Raw genomic sequence first — 20,338 nt, forward strand, 5'->3', positions numbered from 1 at the left:
AGACTTCAGATCTTCTCGAGCGCCATTGACGACAAGCTCAATTACGACATTGACGCACAAACCTCTCACAGTATCGGTCAAGAACGACCGGTGTTTGCGCGAATCGAACATGGTCACTCCGCCGACCACAGATCGCGACCAGCAGGCGCAGGAGCTCGCTGTCGGGATATCAACATTCGTCCGCCCAGATGTGCCAGGCTTTTCATGCATATTGAAGCAGCGCTACACAGATTTCTTGGTCAACGAGGTTCTCCCCGACGGCAAAGTCCTGCACCTTGTCGCAAATGAGCCCGACCCAGATCGAAAGCGAAAGCGCCAAGACGACAGCGGCACCTCGCAGAAGAAGGTGAAAACCGAGGAGCCCCAGGGAGGAGCTGCAAATGCTGCGGACGCTTCTGCCGCCACGGCCAAAGTGGGAGGCTCTCAAAGTGCATCCGCGTCAACGACGGCCGAGGACCAGGCCTCCAGCGCGCAGGCGAAAAAGGAACAAGCCGTTGCTAGCATCTCTGACGCAGACAAAGCTGTGCTGATAGATGTTTTTGGTGAGGATGCTACAGCCGCTATTATCAACCTGTACGGCTCGATCATTGCTTTCCCAGATCGCAAGCCCCGCGAACATGCCACAGTGAATTCTCCGCCCATCGAGGAGAAGTCCAAGCGTACTGAAGCTCACTTGTGCGTACGTCGAATCTTCGACTCCAAACTCGAAACTATCACTGTCCAGGATCGGGACCACCAGTCGGGACCTGGCACCGTCATCGCGATCAAAGCGGCACCGCCGAGATCGAACACGAATGGCAACGCAAAACGCGATGGCGAAGCGCAGCGTGGTAAACAGAACTGGGCAGAGCTTGGGGGTGAGTATCTTCACTTTACTCTCTACAAAGAGAACAAAGACACCATGGAGGTTCTCTACTTTATCGCATCCCAGCTCAAAGTCAACATGAAGCATTTTGGCTTCGCGGGCACGAAAGACCGCAGAGGAGTTACCGTGCAGCGCGTATCAGTGCATCGCGTACTCCGCGGCCGTCTGGAATCCGTCAACAAACAGGCTAGAGGATGGAGAGTCGGCGGCCCGTGGGAGTACAAGAGCGAGGGTCTGACTTTGGGCATGTCCAATGGCAATCAGTTCTTGCTCACACTTCGTGATGCTCACATCGAGGGCGAGAACGAGGCTGAGGGAATTGAAGCAAGACTTCAAAAAGTCAAAGCATGCGCCGAGGCAGCTGCGAAGAGTCTTGGTGAGACCGGCTTCTTGAACTACTATGGCCTGCAGCGATTCGGCACACACAGCACTGGAACTCACGCAGTTGGCATGAAAATCTTACAAGGAGATCTCAAGGGCGCCGTGGATTCCATTCTGGCGTATGACGAAGCACTATTACGTGAAAATCAACCTGCGTCCGACGCGGAGTCAAATGGCGCCAATGGCCATGGACAAGAGCGGAAGGTCCCCCAGGACGACATTAATCGCGCCACAGCCATTCATGCTTTCCGCAAGAGCGGCGGTTCCTCGGAGGCACTATCTATTCTGCAAGGCAACCGCTTCTCAGCGGAAAAAGGAATGATCACACATCTTGGAAAGAAGGATCGCAAGACGGGGCGGCGACCGAACGAGAACGATTTTCAAGGAGCTTTGATGACCATTCAGAGGAATCTGAGATTGATGTATGTTCATGCGTACCAAAGCTTCGTATGGAACACCGTCGCTGGAAAGCGCTGGGAGCTTTACGGATCGACCGTCGTTGAGGGTGATCTGGTTGTCGTTGGAGAAAAGGACACCGCCGAAGGAGTCACCAATGGCGGAGCACTCACGAAGGAGGAAGTCGATGAGCACGGCGAGCCGATCATACACCCTTCTGCTTCCGCGGATCCTGGGAACCCAGGTGCCACAGGCGAGCTCGATGACCCCTTTGTCCGGGCACGACCACTCAGCAAGGAAGAGGCCGAAAGTGGTCGCTACGACATCTTCGACATCGTGTTGCCGCTACCTGGTCACGATGTCATCTATCCCAAGAACGTGCTCGGAAAAGTCTACGAGGATTTCATGGCCTCCGAAGAAGGCGGAAAATTGAACCCTCACGACATGCGCCGCACCACAAAGGACTTTTCGTTATCCGGAGGCTATCGCAAGATGATGGCACGCCCTCTCGGAGCTGGAGTGGAAGTTGACGTCAAGACGTATAGCAGTCCTGAAGAGCAACTCATTGAGACGGATCTAGATAAACTGAGGAACTCGGGCTCGGAAAACGAAGCTGATAGACAGAACGGAAAACAGAGTGTTGCTGGAGACAAGGACAAGGTCGCTGTGATCCTCAAGCTACAGCTTGGAAGTAGCCAATACGCCACGATGGCACTGCGTGAACTTACAAAAGGCGCAGCGATGGGCTTCACGCCAAACTATTCTGTAGCCAACCGCTGAGCAATGTAACATAGCATGCACGCGTGTTGATGTTCTCAACCACTGTTACGGCGCTCAAACGATTCCCACAGCGCAAACATATGCCGAGCCTCTCGGGGCAAACTGCGTCGGCATACTATGTCACGGCGTTCAGTGCGGAGACGCATGTTGTACAGAAGTGTATCATTACTACGGATTGATCCAAAGGGGTATCAGAGAAATACATCGAAGCAGTATTGCAGTAGCGCAAATAGTGCTGAAATGGATGAAAGCTCTGCAAGCTATCTCGTGGAAGAACTTTTGCCAGGGGTATCTTTTGTGCAACAGAACGCCAATCCTCGAAAATGCCACTCCACCCATTTTTCATGCTTTCATCCTGGTTCTGCCGGTCCTCCGGTCTGTGCTGTGTGTCTGCGTATGTTAGAGCGATAATGACTCACCGTTGGGTCGCGACATTGTCGTTTCGGGCCGTATGCCTCCGTGCTGGGCGGTGGCATGGACATGCTATGGTTAGCACCTGCTGATTAGTAGATACGAGATGTCAAGGTTACAGCGCAGAGAGGCGGATTCTGGCTCGCAAATTGTGTCCTCTCTGCCAGGCCTTTGCAGCGGGCAAGAAAGTGACCTAGTCCGCCCTCGCTTTCTTCAGCTCTGGCTCGTCGAAGTCAATGTGGTCCTCATCGGCCGCCTCGTCGAGCGATCGCTTGCCCTGACGTGGGGTCAAAGTAGTGGGTGTGGTCGGCGCATCTTCGTCGTCATCAAGATCAAATCCGATGTCGTCCTCATCGTGCTCGAGGGGCTGAACCGGAGGTACGGCTTCTGCTGACTCTTCGTCGTGATCGAACGGCTCGTTGCCATCATCATCAAGAAGGTCGAAGGCAGGGTCAAAGTCTTGCTCTTCTTCTGCGTGATGCAACTCGCCATTCGCAGTGGAGATCAGTCCTTCCCCATCGTCGTGGCCGAGTTCGGCAGCTGCAGTGGCAGTCACGGCACCTTCTTGGTCGTCGTGTTCATCAGGATTGTATTGAGCATCGGCATCACTACCTCCGTACTGCTCATCACCTTCATAGGAGAAGTCCTCGTTGTCGAACTCCAGAGCATACGGATCCGCGGCTACGACCGCTTGATCCTCAGCTTCTTCGAGTAGCCCATCGGCAACAGCGGCTTCCTCTGCTATCTCAGTCGAATCCTGGTTCAACGGAGGAGAAGTGTCATCGTCGCCGGGATTCTCATACAGCTCTGAAAGGCTCGTTGTCAGATCGTCGTTGTCAAAGTCGAGCTGGTCGTCAAGGTACTCACCAGTCGTGTCGTGCGCGGCGGCGGCACTAACAGCGGCCGAGCTTATATGAGACTCTGGGTCGACAGCACCTTCATGATCTGTTGCTCGCAAGTCCGACTTCACAGCGTCCTCGGCTGCCGCTCCATCTGCCTCTAGGTTCTCTTCAGCGGATGGTTGGTATGCCTCGTCGTATTCATCTGCTTCCTGCTCATGGGTCTCGTAGTACTCAGTGTCTTCTCCGTCATTGGCCGGTTCCTCTTCTTGGTAGTCATACTCCTGGTTGTATTCACCCTCGCCAGCGTGATCCTCTGGTAATTGCTGGTGGTCCTGGTCCTCGAAGTGATCGTCGACGTCCTCGTGCGTACTTGCCTCAGGTTGGACTGGATGGACCTCTGCCTCTGTACCTTCCGCTTCTTCGGCATACTCGTTTTCTTCTTCTTCGTTCTCGACCACAGGCAGACCGGCCCCGGTCGCCGCGAGATGCTTAAGCGTCGCGATACTGTTGCTGAAGTTCAGTTGTGTCGTTAGTGTTATCAAGAGGGGTGGCGCGTCGTGCTCGGGGATGCCGACGTTGTCATGGAGCTTTAGGTATACGCTGAGTACATCGTTGAGACTTGCAGCAGAGGCATGTACCGATGACTGTGTCAAAGTCAGCGAAGAAGCAGCGGTCCCGATTGACGGATCACATACCTCGGCGACCATCAGCCCAAATATCTCAAAGTTCAACACAAGCTCTCGAGATTCTGCGATCGAGTCGTCCTCGTCAAGTTTCAGCTCTAGCCGACCTCTAAGCTCGCTTATGAGGTCAGATAAGCTGACGTTGAGTAGATTGTCATCTTTGAGTAGGCCGTCAGGCTGTGAGCGCGACTTGAACAGTGGCCACACATGATCACGATACTGTATGGAAATGGCGTGCAAAGTCCAGTCTGTGGGAGTAGGGGGGCCTTCGGGTACGAGCGTACTGGACACATCAATTGCTCCTGGAAGAAGAGGTGCTGGCTTAATTGCAAGGTCATCAGCCTCTTGCTTTAGGCTCTCTTCTTCGGCGGTGGCTTCAAGCTCCTGCTGTTGAGGCAATTGCGTATCATCGCCAGTCTCTGCCGTCTTCGGTTCGGATACTGCCGAATAAGTAGCGTCTGCTTCTGTGGCTCCTTGGCCCACGCTGTCTGCTTGCTGCACGGAATCGTTGTGGACTGCTTCACTTTGTAAGATATTGGTGTCCTCTGCCGACGTGGAGACAGTCTCAGTGTGCTCGGTCTGCGGCTCAGGCACAGTCTCTGCTGCCACATCTTCGGAGACTTGCGCGATCTCTTTGACAGCAGGCTCGTGCTCTACGGACGCTTCCAGGGGCGCAGGCACGCTCTCTTCAGCTGGCATCGTCGATACCACAGTCGCCACGCTTTGGGCCTGCTCCGCAATTTGAACATCCTCGCCAGGTTGGCCTTCTGCGGGGTTGCCGACATACATCTCATCATCTTCGTAATCTATGAGTTCTTCGTCATCCATCTGCTCTTCAGCCGGCTGTGTTGCATCATCACTGTCTTGCATCTCTTCCTCGATAATGGTCGGGACACTCGTGACGTTGGCATGTTCGACATCGGCCATCAAGTCATCAGTTGCCGCTGTACCAGGGCGCATCATATCGCCATCCTCTGACATATGGTCGTCATCGTGTGGCACGGTCTCAGCTGGATAGTCGTCAAAGACTATGTCGATGTCGCCGTCGTACTGCTGTCCTGGTGCTGGCGATGACATTTCCATGGCTTCCTCCATTGGGGGCATGGTCAGAGAAGCAAAGGTCGCCATTATTGTACTCGTGCCGCGAGCTGCAGATCAAAGGGGAGAAGATGCGAGCATCGGCCAGGCGGGGTCTCAGCGTTGTTGTGTGAGGGACAAAGAGAACGGAAAGACACGTCCGCAACGGAAAGCGCGTCGAGTGTGGTTCAAGCCGTCGGCTTTGTCACGTTCTGCGAATCACGAGTCAAGCGTGATGGGGCGTATTTCCTCGAGTCGGCGCCTGGAAGCCTGATCAGGCACTTGTCACGGTGTAATGCGGCGTTCGTCACGCGTGTCGAATGGCGACGCTCAAGAACGAGCGAGAGATGGAATTGTGAGGGAAAGGAGCTGGTGCGCGGAGGCGATGTGAAATGAGTGACGGGTGACTGAAAGCGGGAGGCCAGCGGGCCACTTCCGTGCAGTGCAGACCCTCGTCTTGGCGATCAACTTGCCATCGCCAACTGGCTTGTTGCAGGCGCACAGGAGACGAGCAGCTGGACTGAACGGACCCTCACGCATTGCACACCACAACACACACTTGCGCAGCTGCGACAGCATACTCCAAGCGGTAATCTTAGCTGTCTGCCAACATGGTCAGTCAACTCTTGTACCACACATCCAATGCTTTGTGTGCTAACTCACATCCAGGTGGTACTCTCCGCAGCGATCACGACCCGGTCGGGCAAACCTATTCTCGCCAGACAGTTCCGTCAAATGCAGAGATCGCGAGTTGAAGCACTCCTCGCATCTTTCCCCAAACTTGCGGATACGGCATCGCAACATACCACCGTCGAGCAGGACAACGTGCGATTTGTGTATCAACCGCTGGACGAGCTATACATGGTTTTGATCACGAACCGCCAATCGAACATCCTCCAAGATATCAACACGCTTCACCTGTTCGCGCAGGTCGTCAGCACAATATGCAAGAGCCTCGATGAGCGGGAAATCGCAAGATGTGCCTTCGAACTTCTGTCAGCCTTCGACGAGATTGTCACATTAGGTTACAGGGAGAACCTCACTCTGAGTCAGATCAAGACTTTCCTCGACATGGAATCGCATGAAGAGCGCATTCAGGAGATCATTGCTCGCAACAAGGAGCTTGAGGCATCGGAGGAGCGCAAGCGGAAGGCCAAGCAGCTGGAGATGCAGCGCAAGGAGATGTCTCGCGCAACGAGGGGCGGAAGTGGGAACATTGGTGGCATGCCCAGGGCACCGAACTACCCTACATATACACCACCTGCTTCAACTCCAAGCATGACCGACTCCTACGACTCCTATAATGCAGCAAAGAACCAGTCTTTCAGCAAGCCATTGGCCACAAGAGGCAAGGGTATGCAGCTTGGCAAAAAGAAGACGACAAACACTATGTTCGATCAGCTCGGAGCTGAAGCGGCAGAAGCAAGTGCGCCATTAGCCGGCGTGCCAACACCAGCAGCTCCTTCCGTGCAACCTTCTGTGCCAGCCGGCAGGCCAAGCACGGATCGCGAGGGCATTCATGTGGTCATTGGAGAGGCCATCTCTGCACGCCTGTCACGAGAAGGTGACCTAGAGTCATTCGAGGTCAAGGGTGACTTGCAGCTCCGAATCACAGATCCCAGCCTGACACAAGTCAAGCTTGATCTGGCTGTCGGCGACACAAAAGGAGCTCAGCTTAATGCTCACCCGAAAGTCGACAAAGCACAATTCAAGAACAACAACACGATTCAGCTCCAGGATACGACCAAGGGCTTTCCTTCCAACAACAGCATTCAGGTCGCACGATGGCGGCTTGCCGCAAAGCCCGAGAACGTACAGGATCCACCAATAGTCTTCAGAGCTTGGCCTTCTGAGACTGATGCCGGCACGTGGAGCATCACTGTCGAGTACGAGTTGACTGGCGGCGAAGCTCTGCGGGATGTCACAGTTGTAATTCCGTACGCTACGTCAGAACCTTCGGTGTCCAGTTTCGATGCTGTCTATGAAGTAAGCGGAGACAGCATAGACTGGACCATTGGTGACGTGGATGACAGCAATGCTTCTGGGACTTTTGAATTTGAAGCGCAAGCCTCTTCAGCCGATGACTTCTTCCCAATGCAGGTTCGGTTCAGCAAGAGCAAGCCTTGGGTGGAAGTGGACATCAGCAGCGTCACATTGCTCAATGAGGACCAAGATGTCAGTTTCAGCAAGGACGTCAGGTCGGTGGCAGAGAACTTCACAGTGGTTTGATGTGGGCCGGGTGCATGATATAGATCTCACCAGTTCGTAGAGCAAAAGCAAAGACGTGACGGCGCGTCAATTTCGCGTCGCGCTAGTGCAATAGCGTCATGAAACTCAGTTCAACTCAGCCTACCTTGTAAATGACGACTTGTTCTCGACGCAAGAGTTAGAACACGCGACAATCACATGCAGTATGCGCGTCAGCGACCATGACGACAGCTTCTCAATTGTCATCACTCAGCACGCTGTCCTCAAAGCGCCTGCCTCAGTCGATAAAATTCCCGTTCACAGCATATTCGCATAAACATGACCTGCTCGCCGTCGTAGTGGGACCATCAAGCGGCGAGACAGCATGGGAGGTTCAAGTCTTCCGCATTCTTTACGGCCAAATCGCGTTCTCCATTAAACGTTCGGACGCTGCGTTCTCGGAGAAAGAAATTGAAGTCACGGCCATCTCCTGGAAACCAGATGGAACCAGCCTTGGCGTTGGCTGGAGCGATGGCAAATATGGCATCTACGATGGAGGAACTGGACGACAGTTGAGACTTGCGGAACTTCCTATCGAGAGCTCAAAGGAAGAATATGCACTGGATCTAAAGCTCCCGCTGAGCTTCCCGGATCCCGAGGATGAGTCGGAAGCGCGTGGCAGGTATGTCGCGGTGATGGGGTTCATGGAGCATCAGGTTCCAGAGAATAAGAAGACAAAGCAGCAACGGAGTCCTTCGAACTTGTACTCTACTGAGGATTGGTACGAATCTATTGACTCGAATGAAGCGGATGGCGGCAATGCCTGGAGCAGTCTTCAGCAGTCAAATGGAGACAAAGCTGTTATGGATTTGCCACGAGCAATCGCGGCTCTGGACATCGCGACAGTTTTACCTCGACTCAGTGCCATACCATCACATGGCTTGGTGCAGCCAAAATCTGGTGCCGGAGCCAGCAAGTTTGGAACTCAAGCTGCAGCCGACACTCAGTTCGATGCCCAGAACAGCTCTATACCTGGTGTGGTGCAAAGCCTCGTAGTATGTCCGCATGCCGGCACTGTACAGGTGCTTGTAGATGAGACGGTCAACATCGGTGACGTTGCGAGCACAGCGAAGCCGGTGGCGCACGCAGCTCACCCAGAGGTGTCGACTCATGCTGTTCTTTGCCAAGGCAACGAGGAGGGAGAGCCGATGCAAATGACCTTTCTCGACTTGCCATTGTCGACTTTGAACGGCTCTACTCTCCATACGATTGCCACGAATACGAAACGCACACAGACCTTGCTCGACTACATCGTCCAGACAGCACGATGCATACAATTTGACTACGCAACAAACGTGGTTGTACCTTCACGTTTTGTCAAAGTCCTCGAGATGGACTTGGAAGACAAACACCCGAACGATGGCGATGCGCTGGCAAATTTGTATCATCTTGCCATGACTGGGTCGTTTCACCCTCAAGTCTTGGAATGGATAGTCGACATCGTGAAGGACACGAACATCAGACGATGGGAGACACACATGAACACTTTGTATGGTAATATACAAAGTCATCTCTTCATCAATCTACTTCCTGCGCTTGATCGGTTCAGTGTGGCGGTGACCGCTCTGCGAGGCCAGGCAAAATACCATGAGAATGCGACCAGCTTCGACTGCTCACCAAAGTACTTCGATGCGCTGCTGGAAAACATCGACTGCATACGGCTTGTTGCACAAAAGATGCAGTTGATAGTCCAAAGCGAGCACAGGCAATTTCGAGCATTTAGTAAATGGCTCAAGATGCAAGTGGACATTGCAGTCGCGGAGCCGTTCTCACAGAATGCCATGGAGACAGAAGAACGAGAGGTTCCCAACATCGATTACGCTCTCGTGCTGACTTACATCAAAAACAATCTGCTGCAGAGTGATCTCGCGGTCTTCATCGAAAATCGTCCGACCGCCCAAGAAGGCGCAACATGCGATAGAGATGGCTTCAAGTCGGCAGTCCACATTCGCGACATGAGCTACGAACGTACAAAAGAGGTCGTCAGTCAAATGAACAAGGGACAAGAACTCAAGGTCAAGGACGTCGCAGACCCAGAGTCCTTGGTCAATCTTTCGGCTCTGGTGTGCGGTCTCATTGGGCGCACAGACATCGCAGTCAAGCATGTCACTGAATGGCAGAACAGACTGGTATTTCCGCCCACCGATCCACCCTCGATCGTCCTGGACAGATGGCCTGCCCAGATCAAAGCACTGGGAATGACGATGAGTCCCTCAGGCAGAGACGGCTATGTCACGAATGTCCTCGGCATTGAAAACAGTGCTAGCAACGAGTTGCAGCTTTTGTCCATAGCAGCTTTGACAAGACCTGCCCGATCCTCAGTGGGAAATGGCAACAATGCGGTAAGACGGCAGCGGCAATGGACGCAACAGAATCGTCAACTTTTCATGCCTCCAGGGCTCGAAGGCGAGTTTCTGGATGCGACATTCGTGCCGTTCAGCACTTCTATCATCATCGCATTGCTTCGTGCAGAGCAAATCGAAGATGTGTTGCTTGTCGCATACGGTATTGGGGAGCTGGCGAGCGAAGCCCCTCGGATCGTGCACCAATTCTCTACTGACAATGCGTTCCGGCCGGAGAAGTTGCTAGTAGGAGGAAGGCCTGGCAAACAGCTCTGCATTGTGTTTGGGAACAAGGGTCGGGAGTGGAGAGCCCTCGACCTTCAAAGTGTGGCTGCAGTACGAAAGGGCGAAGACATGGAGGTTGGCTGAACAGGTGTTTCAAATACTCTTAGGCAGTATCAGTGCCAGCTTCACGAATATGAAGAAGTGAGACAGACTACAGTTTTCTGTGCCACGCTGGCAGTTTGTACCTGTGGTATGCATGCCAGCCACTGTATGGCGTGAGAAGCTCACAAGATACTACAATCCTCATCCATCTTCAGGGAGCACAATTCATCCGCGCTGGCATGCCCATTTGCAAATCACCTTATCGACAGTCTCATCAGCGTCCCATGGTCATCAATTGGTTGCGTTTGAGCCCTTTTCGATCTTGCCCGAGAATCTGCCAGTGCCTCCCGGGAGTAGTCCATCATACTCAACCTCCTCCGCCTTCGCGCGGTCAACCCAGCCTTGGCTCAATCCCCAAGCATACTGTAATGCGTTCAGCTCATGCTCTGGCATATGCTGCACAATACGGCCGATGTATCTGTCATTGGTCGTCATCATGGCTGGTAGTAGTGCCGCCTGACGACCACGGAACCAAGGCGACAAGTGGTGATCAGACCCAGCCTCAATTGCGAGTTGATCGATCGTGGTGTTGTTGATTAGCTTCACGTAGCCGCACGATTTTAGTTCGATGGTCTGCAGGTTGGTCAGCGCTCGAGCTGGCAATGGCTCCTCCCATGACTGAGGCTGAGGCAGGAAGTCGCTGAAGATCGGTCCGGGAGACAGCTTGTCTAGCATCTCTGCCCAGGAGCCTTCGCGATGACCTTGTGTCCAGTGGGAAGGGTCAGCCTGATTGTGCTGTGCGGCGAAATTCTGCTGTGCTGCGGCGGCATTTGCTGGAAGCGCTGGGGGTACGTTGAATGGGCCCAAGGCAGGCGGTGGGACAGGCTGGACAGCAGGGGCAGCAGCAGCATTGAACGCTGCGACAGCAGCGTTGACCTGCTGAATTGCCTGAGCGTGAGCATTGTTTTGCTGAGCTTGTTGTTGATTGAACAATTGCGGCGCAGGCTGAGCAGCAGGATTTGCTGCCCAGGCGAGTTGCGCGGCCTGCTGAACATTGTTCTGGAGCAACTGCTGCCAGCCAGCGGGAAGTCCCGGTATGTTCTGTAGCCATTGCGGCATCATCGCTTGTTGCGCCTGCCCTGCTGCCGCGGGCAACGCTGCCAAAGCCTGGAGAACTTGATTCTGCATGGCAGCCTGACCACCGGCTGCGAAACGAGGATGTGCAGTCAGAGATACAGAATCCAGAGTCAAAGTCTTCAGTGATTTGTCTGCGTGACTCTTGATCAGCCCCTCGAGGGTGACCGGGGTAATCCAGCAGTTGTGCAATGTAAGATGCTCGACGAAATTGAAGATCAAGCCCAGCTGATTGTTCACAGCCGTGCTGTGGTCGAGCTGTGTTATAGGAGCCGGAAGAACATGATTGTTACGGGCAAAGACTCCTTCAGCATGCTCCCCACCAGCTGTCCAGCCGATATTGAGCTTCTTGATGGTAGACTTCAAGCAGAGACGGTCGCGAAGTATGCACCGGTAAAAAGTGGTGACGGCCTCAGACGGGTGGCGCTGGCAAACCTCAGCGTATCCTGCGTTGTCTCGCTCAACAGTCCTCCAGTCCGGCTTGACGTGAATGGTGACATCCGTCACACTCGGAAGTGCTTCCCAGAACGCTTCTCGTGACAGAATCGGCAGCAGTCCACTGGAGACTTTAGCAATAGTCAGTACCTTGACCTTCCCAAAATTTGCTGGATTGTCCATGACCGCAAGCATATAGCACTCCAAGAAGGCGCGCTGTGCCCAATCAGTCTCCATAAGCCATTCCTTCTGCTCTTTTCGGAGCTCAGCAGGTACCAGGGCCGACTTGTCGTAGGCAGCAGAAGTCGTTAAGTCTGCTTGACTGATAGAAGTGTAAAGGAGTCCATAACGGCTCTCTGAGGACGCAGTTCCAGATGAGATTGCTGGTACTGCTTTACCTGCCGCAATCGAAGACCAGGCTTGGGTGTTCGCAAATTTAGAGTCCTGAATTCCTGCGATCTCAGGAGGTGCCACGCTGAGTATGCGACGATCAAGTGATACCTCTTTCTGATTTCCCCGAAAGCCGATACTTGCATGACAGTCCTGAAGTGCCTGCCAGAAGGTCTGTGCGTCTTGCGCCTGCTGATCTGGCGTCAATCGGGACGGTCCAAAGACGGGCGACGGACGCTGAAACACGCGAGCATGTATAGATCTGTCTGGGCCATTGAGCCAGCCTAGACCAGAATCAATTGACAGGCCCAAGTCCTGCACTTTGCCCAAATTGGAAAAAGCCGCTTTCATTCTCAGCGTCTCATCTGCCGTACGTTCGAGACCTGCGAGACCAGCAAACCGCGTGTATTGCTGGTGAGGCCATTCGTATGAGCCATAGTAAGCCGTTACGTGGTCGAGCTCTTTCTTCATCGGTGGCCGTGCCAGTTGGTCCTCAGCGACTTCGAAGCTCATTCCAAAACGTCGAAAGTACGGGCCAAAGCCTCGGAAAACACGAAGCCCATGGCCTTTGTATACTTTGCCCTCGGCGTCGTGTTTGGCATTCTGCCAATGCAGACCTCGTAGAGACCTGTCACTAGGTTGCTCATTGGAGTCCATTGCCTTGGCCTTACCTTTTGCCTCCGCCACAGGGGTCGCTCTCGGCATTCTGTGAGCGGCTTTACTATCCTCCTCGATCATATCGTAGAGTTCTGTGTTAAATGGCACCACTGCGGAGGCGAACAGATTTGCGGAAACCTTTTCTTCGAACTCCCTGTTGACCAGGCGCATCGATTTCAGGTCATCGCGCGACAAGGACGATGTGATCAGGTTGAAAATCTCCACGGGAAGTACCTCCCTTGGCCAGTCTGCCTGGCAGCGAGAAATGGTCTTGGTCAAATTGTTGATTCGCTCACCATGGCTGGGCAGAACGATCAATTCTGTGTCTTTGGTGATAGCTTCTGGTCTGTTGACACTGGACCTAGGGCACAGAGGAAGGTAACGTAGCTTAGTCACACCATCAGGCATGCCACCAGTCAGTCCACTGGCCTCTGTGCTGAAGAGGATTGCAGAGTAGCACTGTAAGAGCTCTGCAGCAGATGTCGATGTCTCAGTCAGCTGAGCGCGCACGACCATCATGGCGTCGGTGAATCGCGTTCGTGGTGCAGGACCTGCATTGTTGATTGGAATGGCAGATCCTGCTGCTGTATCAGATATGTCCATGTCGAATAGCTCAGTGTCATCTTCGTCGTCTAGAAGCGCTGACAATCCGGCTTCGAGTGTATCACCAACATTGCTTGAACGCGTCAGAGGGCCAGAGCCGAAAACGTCCTGAGCACGTATGATGGGATTGTCTGGCGATCCACGATCCAGTCCAGCTGTGCGAGCACTCGATGCAGCATTCTTGCTCGGCCTCGCCAAGGATGATGCCTTTCTCTTAGAAGACATTCTGCTGGATGGCACAAACTCGATTGCCTCTGGGTTGAAGGCTGGCGGGCTTCGACTACTCCCTGCTCGGATATCGTCGCTGGATCGAGAAAATCTGCTAAATACGCGGCGACGGCGCGCAAGTCTTCCCGGGGTTGAAGGTGGGGATGACGCAGTGTTGAGGCTGCTCTGTTCAGCAGCGACTTCATTCAGTGGTGATAATGGCCGTCCATTAGGCGCGTGCCTGTCCGTCATTTTTTTTGCTCTTGACAGGCAGCGAGTCGGCAGAAGTCAGCTGAGCGGGCTGTAATTGCGCTCTGTAGAGCCTGGTGAGTGCACAAAAGTTGTTGCTCAGTTGAGCGACCACAAAATGAGTGTCATGTGAGGTGAGCGAAAGCGATACATGTACGAAGCCCCGCTGACGACAATTTTGTTGGCCCCGAAGCGTTGTCTGTGAATGGTGGTTTGTGATGACGGTTTCGCAGTCACTGTTGCCGACAGGCATCTTCTTGAAATCGCAGCAATGCACGAGCGCAAGCAAGATCGACACGGGGCTGACGGGCTGACGGGCCGCGCCGTGTGAGCCGCAGCGGGTCACCAATCACATTAACCACCGGCACAGAGCAGGAACGAACGTCGAGACTGTTCTAGTCATACAGGAGAACAGCTTTATTCACCGCAATGCGATGCGAATGCTTGACTACAGGAAGTGAATGCATATAGTACAGCAAGGATTCCGTGGCCAGCATTGATGCTTTCCATTAGTGTACAATCCCTTAAATTTATTGCTTGCATCACTCGTGAAGCGCATCAGGAACCTGCAGCTCCTTGCGGCGCACTTCGGCGAGGACGTCTTCCAATGCTAACATGGTCACATCAGTGCCAGAGTTCGCCATATTGCCCGCCATCAATCCGGCTGTGCCCCACAGACCATTTCCATCATCCCAATGCCTGAACATCATTTTCACATCCTTCGGAACTCCGTTGAATAGCACCAAGCACTTGGGTATTTGCGGTCGGTCTTCCACTGATGCCGACATTATTGCATAGTCGGCCGCCAAAAGTAGGGTCTGACCCAGAACAGCATTGCGCGTATGCTCAGGGTGGGAAGCAAACAGCGGCCCAAGGAGAATGTACAGTTCGCCATAGGCATCGAGCAGGTATACGCCTTCGGCTTCCAGCTGAGACTGCAAGACCGGGACAATCTCCTTCGTCTCCACCTTGACCTCCATGGCACCGGGAGATGGAGTGGATCTGGCTGGTGAACGGTTGTTCCAGCTCGGTCGACGGTTCCACAGCGAGCTTATAAGACCCGTGCGCTGCGGCGCTTGCTGTACTCGGAACAGCCGAGTGGCAAACTTAGCAGGTGCGACAGCTTTCTGAACCCACAATTCGGTCGGCTTCGCAATGCTGGCTGTTGTGGTGTTGGTGCCAAAAATCTCCAAGAACGACGCGGGTTCATTCCCCCCGTCGACTTCGATAATCTCGCCTGTCTCGCTCAAGTCCATCGCAGCAAGTCTTGCGGCGCTGATTTCTTCCATAGAGCCTGCCGAGCCCTTCCATAAGTACAACTTCGTCTCCTGCAGGGTCAAAGGGTACGATATGAGATACACGAAGCCTGGGCATAAGGATCCCACGGCAAAGTCCACCTCGTCGAAGACAATATGTCCCAAATGCTTGCGGCAGCATACTATGAACTGTCGTGGGGCACTCTCTGCTGCCCCTTGTCTGGTGATCAGTATGCCTCCAAGACTCTGCAGGAAAGCTGACGTCTCGTGTCCTTGCCTCACGACTTGGATAGGGGCTGAGCCCTGCTCTCTCGCCATGCGCTTAGCATGTGCTTGCGCTGCCTCTTGAGTTGACTCGAATGCTGTGTCGCCGCACCAGACGTAGATTTGGCACCCTTTAGTGCCGTGCTCGTCAACGAAGGTATGAGTGCAAATAAAGACCGATTCATCGTAGAGTGTGTACTCTTCTTGTGATGACAAGGATCTCACAGATCCATCCGCAAACACGGCAAGTACGTTCCTACGAAGAGTCTTGATGCTCTTCACCTCTGTGCGGTGTGTCTTGCTTTGAATGAGGGATTGAGTATCGATGGCCAGTGCGTCGAAGTATCTTGGCACTGTATTGAAGGTTGAAGCCAGTAACCCTCGGGCGGACTGATCGGCGGACGAGACTCCTTGGCGGCTGTCAGTTCCAGTACACAACGTGAAAAACAACTAGGATGTGACTGCAGTGCTACGGTTAGAATTGGATTCAAGGAAGTTGTGTTCTATACTGATTCGCGACTTGGGGCAGATAACTGACCTTTGTTTGGAGACGCTTCTGCGAGCTGCCCACTGACCACCCTAGACGGTTTAGCCGGTTTTGATGGAGGGCCACTCCTGCTGGTTGCCACACTGGAGGCAGGGGAAGAGCTCCCAGCTAGCAATTCTGCCGATCGCATTGCAGCCTCTTCGTCTTTGGCTGGAATCTGTGCAGGAGGGTCCTTCTTGACAGGACTTGAACGCCTTCCCCAAAGTGAGGCTGCAGTCTTGACCGAAGGCAAGCCGTCACCATTCTCCTTATTTTCTTCGGCACTCGCGGTTGATGCAGCCGTTCGAGACGATCGTGAAGCGATAAAGCCTCTGAATTCAGGCACGTCTGTTGCTGGCGCGGGACTCACTGCCGCATTCGGGGTCGGTGCAGATCCGGGCGTCTGTCGAGCAGCACTCTGCAAAGGTGTGGAAGGTGTAGAAGGTGTGTCCATGGAGGTCTTCATCGAGAAGCGGGTTGAGCTTGGCGCATTTCTCTGCGACTGTGCCGTAGCAAAGGAGTCACTGGTGGCTTTGTTCTGATCCAGGTCAATAGTCGACGGCCGCGACGTCCTCGCAAGCGATGCTGTCATTACAGATGCGACCGAACCTGGTGGAGGGCTGACCTTCTTCTTCGCAATTTGCGGGAATTCGGAGGGCTCTGCTGAAGCCTGATTGAAAGCACCCGTAAGGCCCAGTGAAGGGCTTGGGCTACTCTTTGTCTCGGTTGGGGCAACATTCGGCTCTGCCATGGACGGCTCCTCAGGCGAGGGCGCGCTCGGCTGCGTTGCAGCTTTCCTCCTCTTCGGACCCTTCGCACGATCTTTACGTACGTCTTGCAAGGGCGCACCGGCGGTCGGCGCCGTTGACGAAGCAGCATTTCGAGAAGACGATGCGCCTTCATGAGCAGGCGATGCATCGCGAGACTGCGGCTGTGAGGGTGGACCCCGAGCCAGCATAGCAGCTAGCGCTGGATTGAAGCGTGATGCAAGTTTCGAATTTTCTTGGGTCTGCCTGGGCTCAGGCAAAACAGGCGTATTACTGCGTCCGCTCGATAGTTCTGGTTCCGCTGGATCCTTGGTAAGAGTCTCCTGATTGGAACTTGCATCCTCCTCTGGCTTCTTCTCGGTGACATCCCTTGCTTTCGTAGACTTCAGACTCTTCACACGAGAGAGCGCTTCTGGCGTCGCTTCGCGTGTTTTCCAGGTGTCGGCTGCAGATGCAGCTGATCGCCCACTATCTGATCGACCTAAGAGCTCGCGTTTTGCTAAGGCCTCGGGCTTCACGGGAGCGGCAGGTGGGCTTGTTGCAGTGAGTTTCCGTGCGTGCAATGCGCCAGGTAAGTCTCTTCCCTCTTCTTTAGCCTTTTTGAACTCATCTTTCTTTGCAAGCAGATCCTCCTTTAGCTCGTCTCGGCGGGCAGTCTTGACAGGGCCACCTGTTTGCGCCAGACCAGATTTGCCACGGAGTATGTTGTCCTTAAGCACATCTGGAGCGACAAATTTCTCTTGCTGCGTTTTGCGAAGGGCCCCAAATTTGGCCAGAAATTCTGGCTGCTGGTCAGTCTTTGGTTCTGGTGGTGGCCTTGATTTTAGCTGAGCCCTCAATTCAGAGGGACGCGTGCTTTGACCAGGTTTGCCTGGCGACATTGCAGGGTTGTTCGCTCTCGAAGGGCTCTGCGGAGTTTTACCCAGTAGTCCCACCTTCGGTGTCGACGGTTGGCTAGATACAGACAGGGCTGGCGAAACAGCAGGTGCGGTCTGAATGGCTGTGTCTGGCTCCTCTTTTGGCACAGGTAGCGCCGTTTCCTCTGATGACGCCACTGACTCAGGCATTCGGGGTTCGTGCTCCGACTCGTCCTGCGGCGGGGCGGTGAAGCTTATAGGTTTGCCCAGTCTCGCACTGGCCTCCGTCTTCGCCGGCGACTGTGTCGTTGTGGCGGAGGGCTCTGATCGCAGGCCGGGCTTCGAGCCTTCCAAGCTGTTCGTGGATGTTGCTGAAACAGGAAATTTAGATTTATCCCGCGATCCTGCCCTCTTGAGCATGCCCTGGCCGAATGGAGACTCTTTGAAAGGAGACGTTGGTCTCGATCGTTCGCCTCCAGCACTTTGGGGCGTACCCAGATCAACGCTGCCGCGCTGCGCTCGACGAGTTGCGAGATCCGCCATCCAGCTCGGTTGTGTATTTTTCGCAGGCGCAAGCTTGGGGGACTCGGGCTTTGTCAATGAGCTTTCCAGCCAGCTCGATTTCAGTGGACTGAAGCGTTTGGAGGGGCTGCCAGGCGACGCAGGCACTTCATCATTGGTGCTGTAATTAGAAGCGACAGACTTGCTGCGGCTATGCCTCTTACTTGGGGATGGTAATGCTGGCTTCACGAAGCCGTCTCCGTCCTGCTCGGTTACCAGTTTGGTCAGGTTGCTGCTTGAGCTGGTCGGCCGAGCTGTGTCGTTTGAGACGTCCGTGGCCGCGGAGGTGGGATCCAGCTTGGGCATGCTATGTGAACCCTGGAGCCCGCCCAATCCACTACGGTTGCTCACTATCGAGTTCGATCTGCTGAGTCTGCCATTGGGTTGTGCGCTCCATCTTTTGTTCTGGCTATCCGATCGTTTCATCATGGCACTTTGCACAAATCCGCCCATGCCTTTTGTTGGTGACGCAGGACGATCCAGTCCCGCAATGCGGGCTTGTGAGCTCGACATTGTCAGTGAACGAGCGACCCCAGTAGATTCCGTGCTGGCGACTGAAGCTTCAGGGGCAGCATTGTAGCTCGGAGACACTTTTCGTTGTCCCTCATCTTCCGCGATCAGTGCCTTAAGGTCTGGCTTGCTATTTCTATCGCTCACGGTCGACGTAGCCGAGAACCTGCTCCCTGCTGATAGAATGCTGCCGCGAGCAGAAGCATCGCGAGACGTGCGATCTGACCTGAAGCTTGTCGAGCTTGGTGGGCTGGCCTGGCTTTCTGTCTCGCCAGGAGGTTGTTGAAAGAGCCCAGGCAACCCTCTCCGTTCACTGACAGGCGCCACTGGGCTGCTGTCTGCTCCATCTTCCACTTGACTTCTCCTGAATGCTGCGGAGCCGACTCCTCGATCCGGAGTCTGCTTGAACCAGGATGGGTCCCTGGCACCAAGCGATGCTGCGATCTGCTCTCTGCTGGGCTCCGGCCTATTTGAGGAGTCGATGCTGGACTGCGCAGCGTGCGACTCCACAATTCCCGATGACGGTCGATCACTGATCTGTGATTGTGGTCGGCTGCCGCCAATACGTGACTGGGGTCGTCTGTTCCAAGTCAATGTACCTGAACGCGCCAGGCCCGCCGCACTACGCTGAGTTGGCTCTGAAGTGGCTTTATCTGAGGGCACTGGATCGGTTACCGCTGTCGCGGCGGACGTTGTCTGCGCACTGGACTCCGCTGGCTTCTCGGATGTTGATGAGCGGAGGCTTGATCTGCTCGACACTGATGCACTGCTTCTCCTTATGCTTCCAAAGCCTTTGAATTCGGGAACATCGGCGTCCAACTTCGGACTGGCCTCTTTCGGGGCCTCCATGGCCTTCGAGTCCCGGGTCGGCGTCGTGGTCATCGGAGAAGAGGCGAGAATGGCATTGGACGTGGGGTGGCTGAGAGGACGACTCAAAGGCGAGGGGACGGCGTGCGGCTTGTCTGGCGAGATGGATCGCGTCGCGAGAGCGCGCTCTGAAGAAGGCGTGTATTAGCGATGGGTCAGCCCTTGCGCGGAGCGGCGAAAAGCTGTTGTTGACATTGAGCGGGCCTTGGTGCCACCAAGCAACGCAAACAGCCCACACAGCGGAGCGGAGCGCTTTACGGGTGCATTTCATGTGCGCGGGGAGGATGGAGAGTGAAAGGGCTATGTAGATACACACCTGCTCGCCGCGCTGCCCGCTCTTGACGCTCCTTTTGCACCTTCTCCTCCAGCTGTCTGTAGCGCTCAGCGTCCTCGCGCTCGCGCTTCTCCGTCAACTCGCGGACTGACTTCAGGAACGCGGCCGGATCGAGGTCGTTGTCTTGCGCAGCCGACGCAGCGGGCGCGGCGTCGTCGACAGCCATCTCCAACGCCTATAGCAGCAGCATGCGTCGCCCTTCCTTGCTCGACAACACGCGCAGGGATCTCGTCTTCGGCTCCGGTGGCCTTTCGCTTTCCCCCGCCAACCGCAGCAGACCAAGGGCGTGTCAAACAAGGAAAGGCACTGGTGGCAGAGAGGCTCGAACACGCTCTGGGCGTCAAACTGTCGCGCTGGCGTCGTGGACGAG

At 54.6% G+C, this 20,338-nt stretch overlaps 6 protein-coding genes across 6 annotated transcripts; 3 read left to right on the plus strand and 3 right to left on the minus strand.

The window, feature by feature from the left end:
- Window positions 1–109: 109 nt before the first annotated feature.
- On the plus strand, window positions 110–2,422 carry RHO25_004515 (uncharacterized protein; the record flags this gene model as incomplete). The annotated part of the gene is made up of 1 exon (XM_023595436.2): window positions 110–2,422. The coding sequence occupies one exon, from the start codon at window positions 110–112 to the stop codon at window positions 2,420–2,422; it is 2,313 nt and encodes a 770-aa protein (XP_023456896.1).
- Window positions 2,423–3,026: 604 nt separating this feature from the next.
- Window positions 3,027–5,462, minus strand: RHO25_004516 (uncharacterized protein; the record flags this gene model as incomplete). The annotated part of the gene is made up of 3 exons (XM_023595437.2): window positions 3,027–3,640; window positions 3,701–4,319; window positions 4,371–5,462. The coding sequence occupies 3 exons, from the start codon at window positions 5,460–5,462 to the stop codon at window positions 3,027–3,029; spliced, it is 2,325 nt and encodes a 774-aa protein (XP_023457820.2).
- Window positions 5,463–6,046: 584 nt separating this feature from the next.
- On the plus strand, window positions 6,047–7,664 carry RHO25_004517 (uncharacterized protein; the record flags this gene model as incomplete). The annotated part of the gene is made up of 2 exons (XM_023595438.2): window positions 6,047–6,049; window positions 6,105–7,664. The coding sequence occupies 2 exons, from the start codon at window positions 6,047–6,049 to the stop codon at window positions 7,662–7,664; spliced, it is 1,563 nt and encodes a 520-aa protein (XP_023457821.1).
- Window positions 7,665–7,864: 200 nt separating this feature from the next.
- Window positions 7,865–10,393, plus strand: RHO25_004518 (uncharacterized protein; the record flags this gene model as incomplete). The annotated part of the gene is made up of 1 exon (XM_023595439.2): window positions 7,865–10,393. The coding sequence occupies one exon, from the start codon at window positions 7,865–7,867 to the stop codon at window positions 10,391–10,393; it is 2,529 nt and encodes an 842-aa protein (XP_023457020.1).
- Window positions 10,394–10,642: 249 nt separating this feature from the next.
- Window positions 10,643–13,795, minus strand: RHO25_004519 (uncharacterized protein; the record flags this gene model as incomplete). The annotated part of the gene is made up of 1 exon (XM_023595440.2): window positions 10,643–13,795. The coding sequence occupies one exon, from the start codon at window positions 13,793–13,795 to the stop codon at window positions 10,643–10,645; it is 3,153 nt and encodes a 1,050-aa protein (XP_023456730.2).
- A 773-nt stretch (window positions 13,796–14,568) lies between these two features.
- RHO25_004520 (uncharacterized protein) lies at window positions 14,569–20,134 on the minus strand (the record flags this gene model as incomplete). Its single annotated transcript, XM_023595441.2, has 3 exons — window positions 14,569–15,956; window positions 16,085–19,762; window positions 19,951–20,134. 3 exons carry the CDS (start codon window positions 20,132–20,134, stop codon window positions 14,569–14,571), a joined length of 5,250 nt encoding a protein of 1,749 aa, XP_023457018.1.
- Window positions 20,135–20,338: the final 204 nt, after the last annotated feature.

This window comes from Cercospora beticola, chromosome 3 (assembly GCF_033473495.1).
Source record: "Cercospora beticola chromosome 3, complete sequence".
Taxonomy (NCBI): Eukaryota; Fungi; Ascomycota; class Dothideomycetes; order Mycosphaerellales; family Mycosphaerellaceae; genus Cercospora; species Cercospora beticola.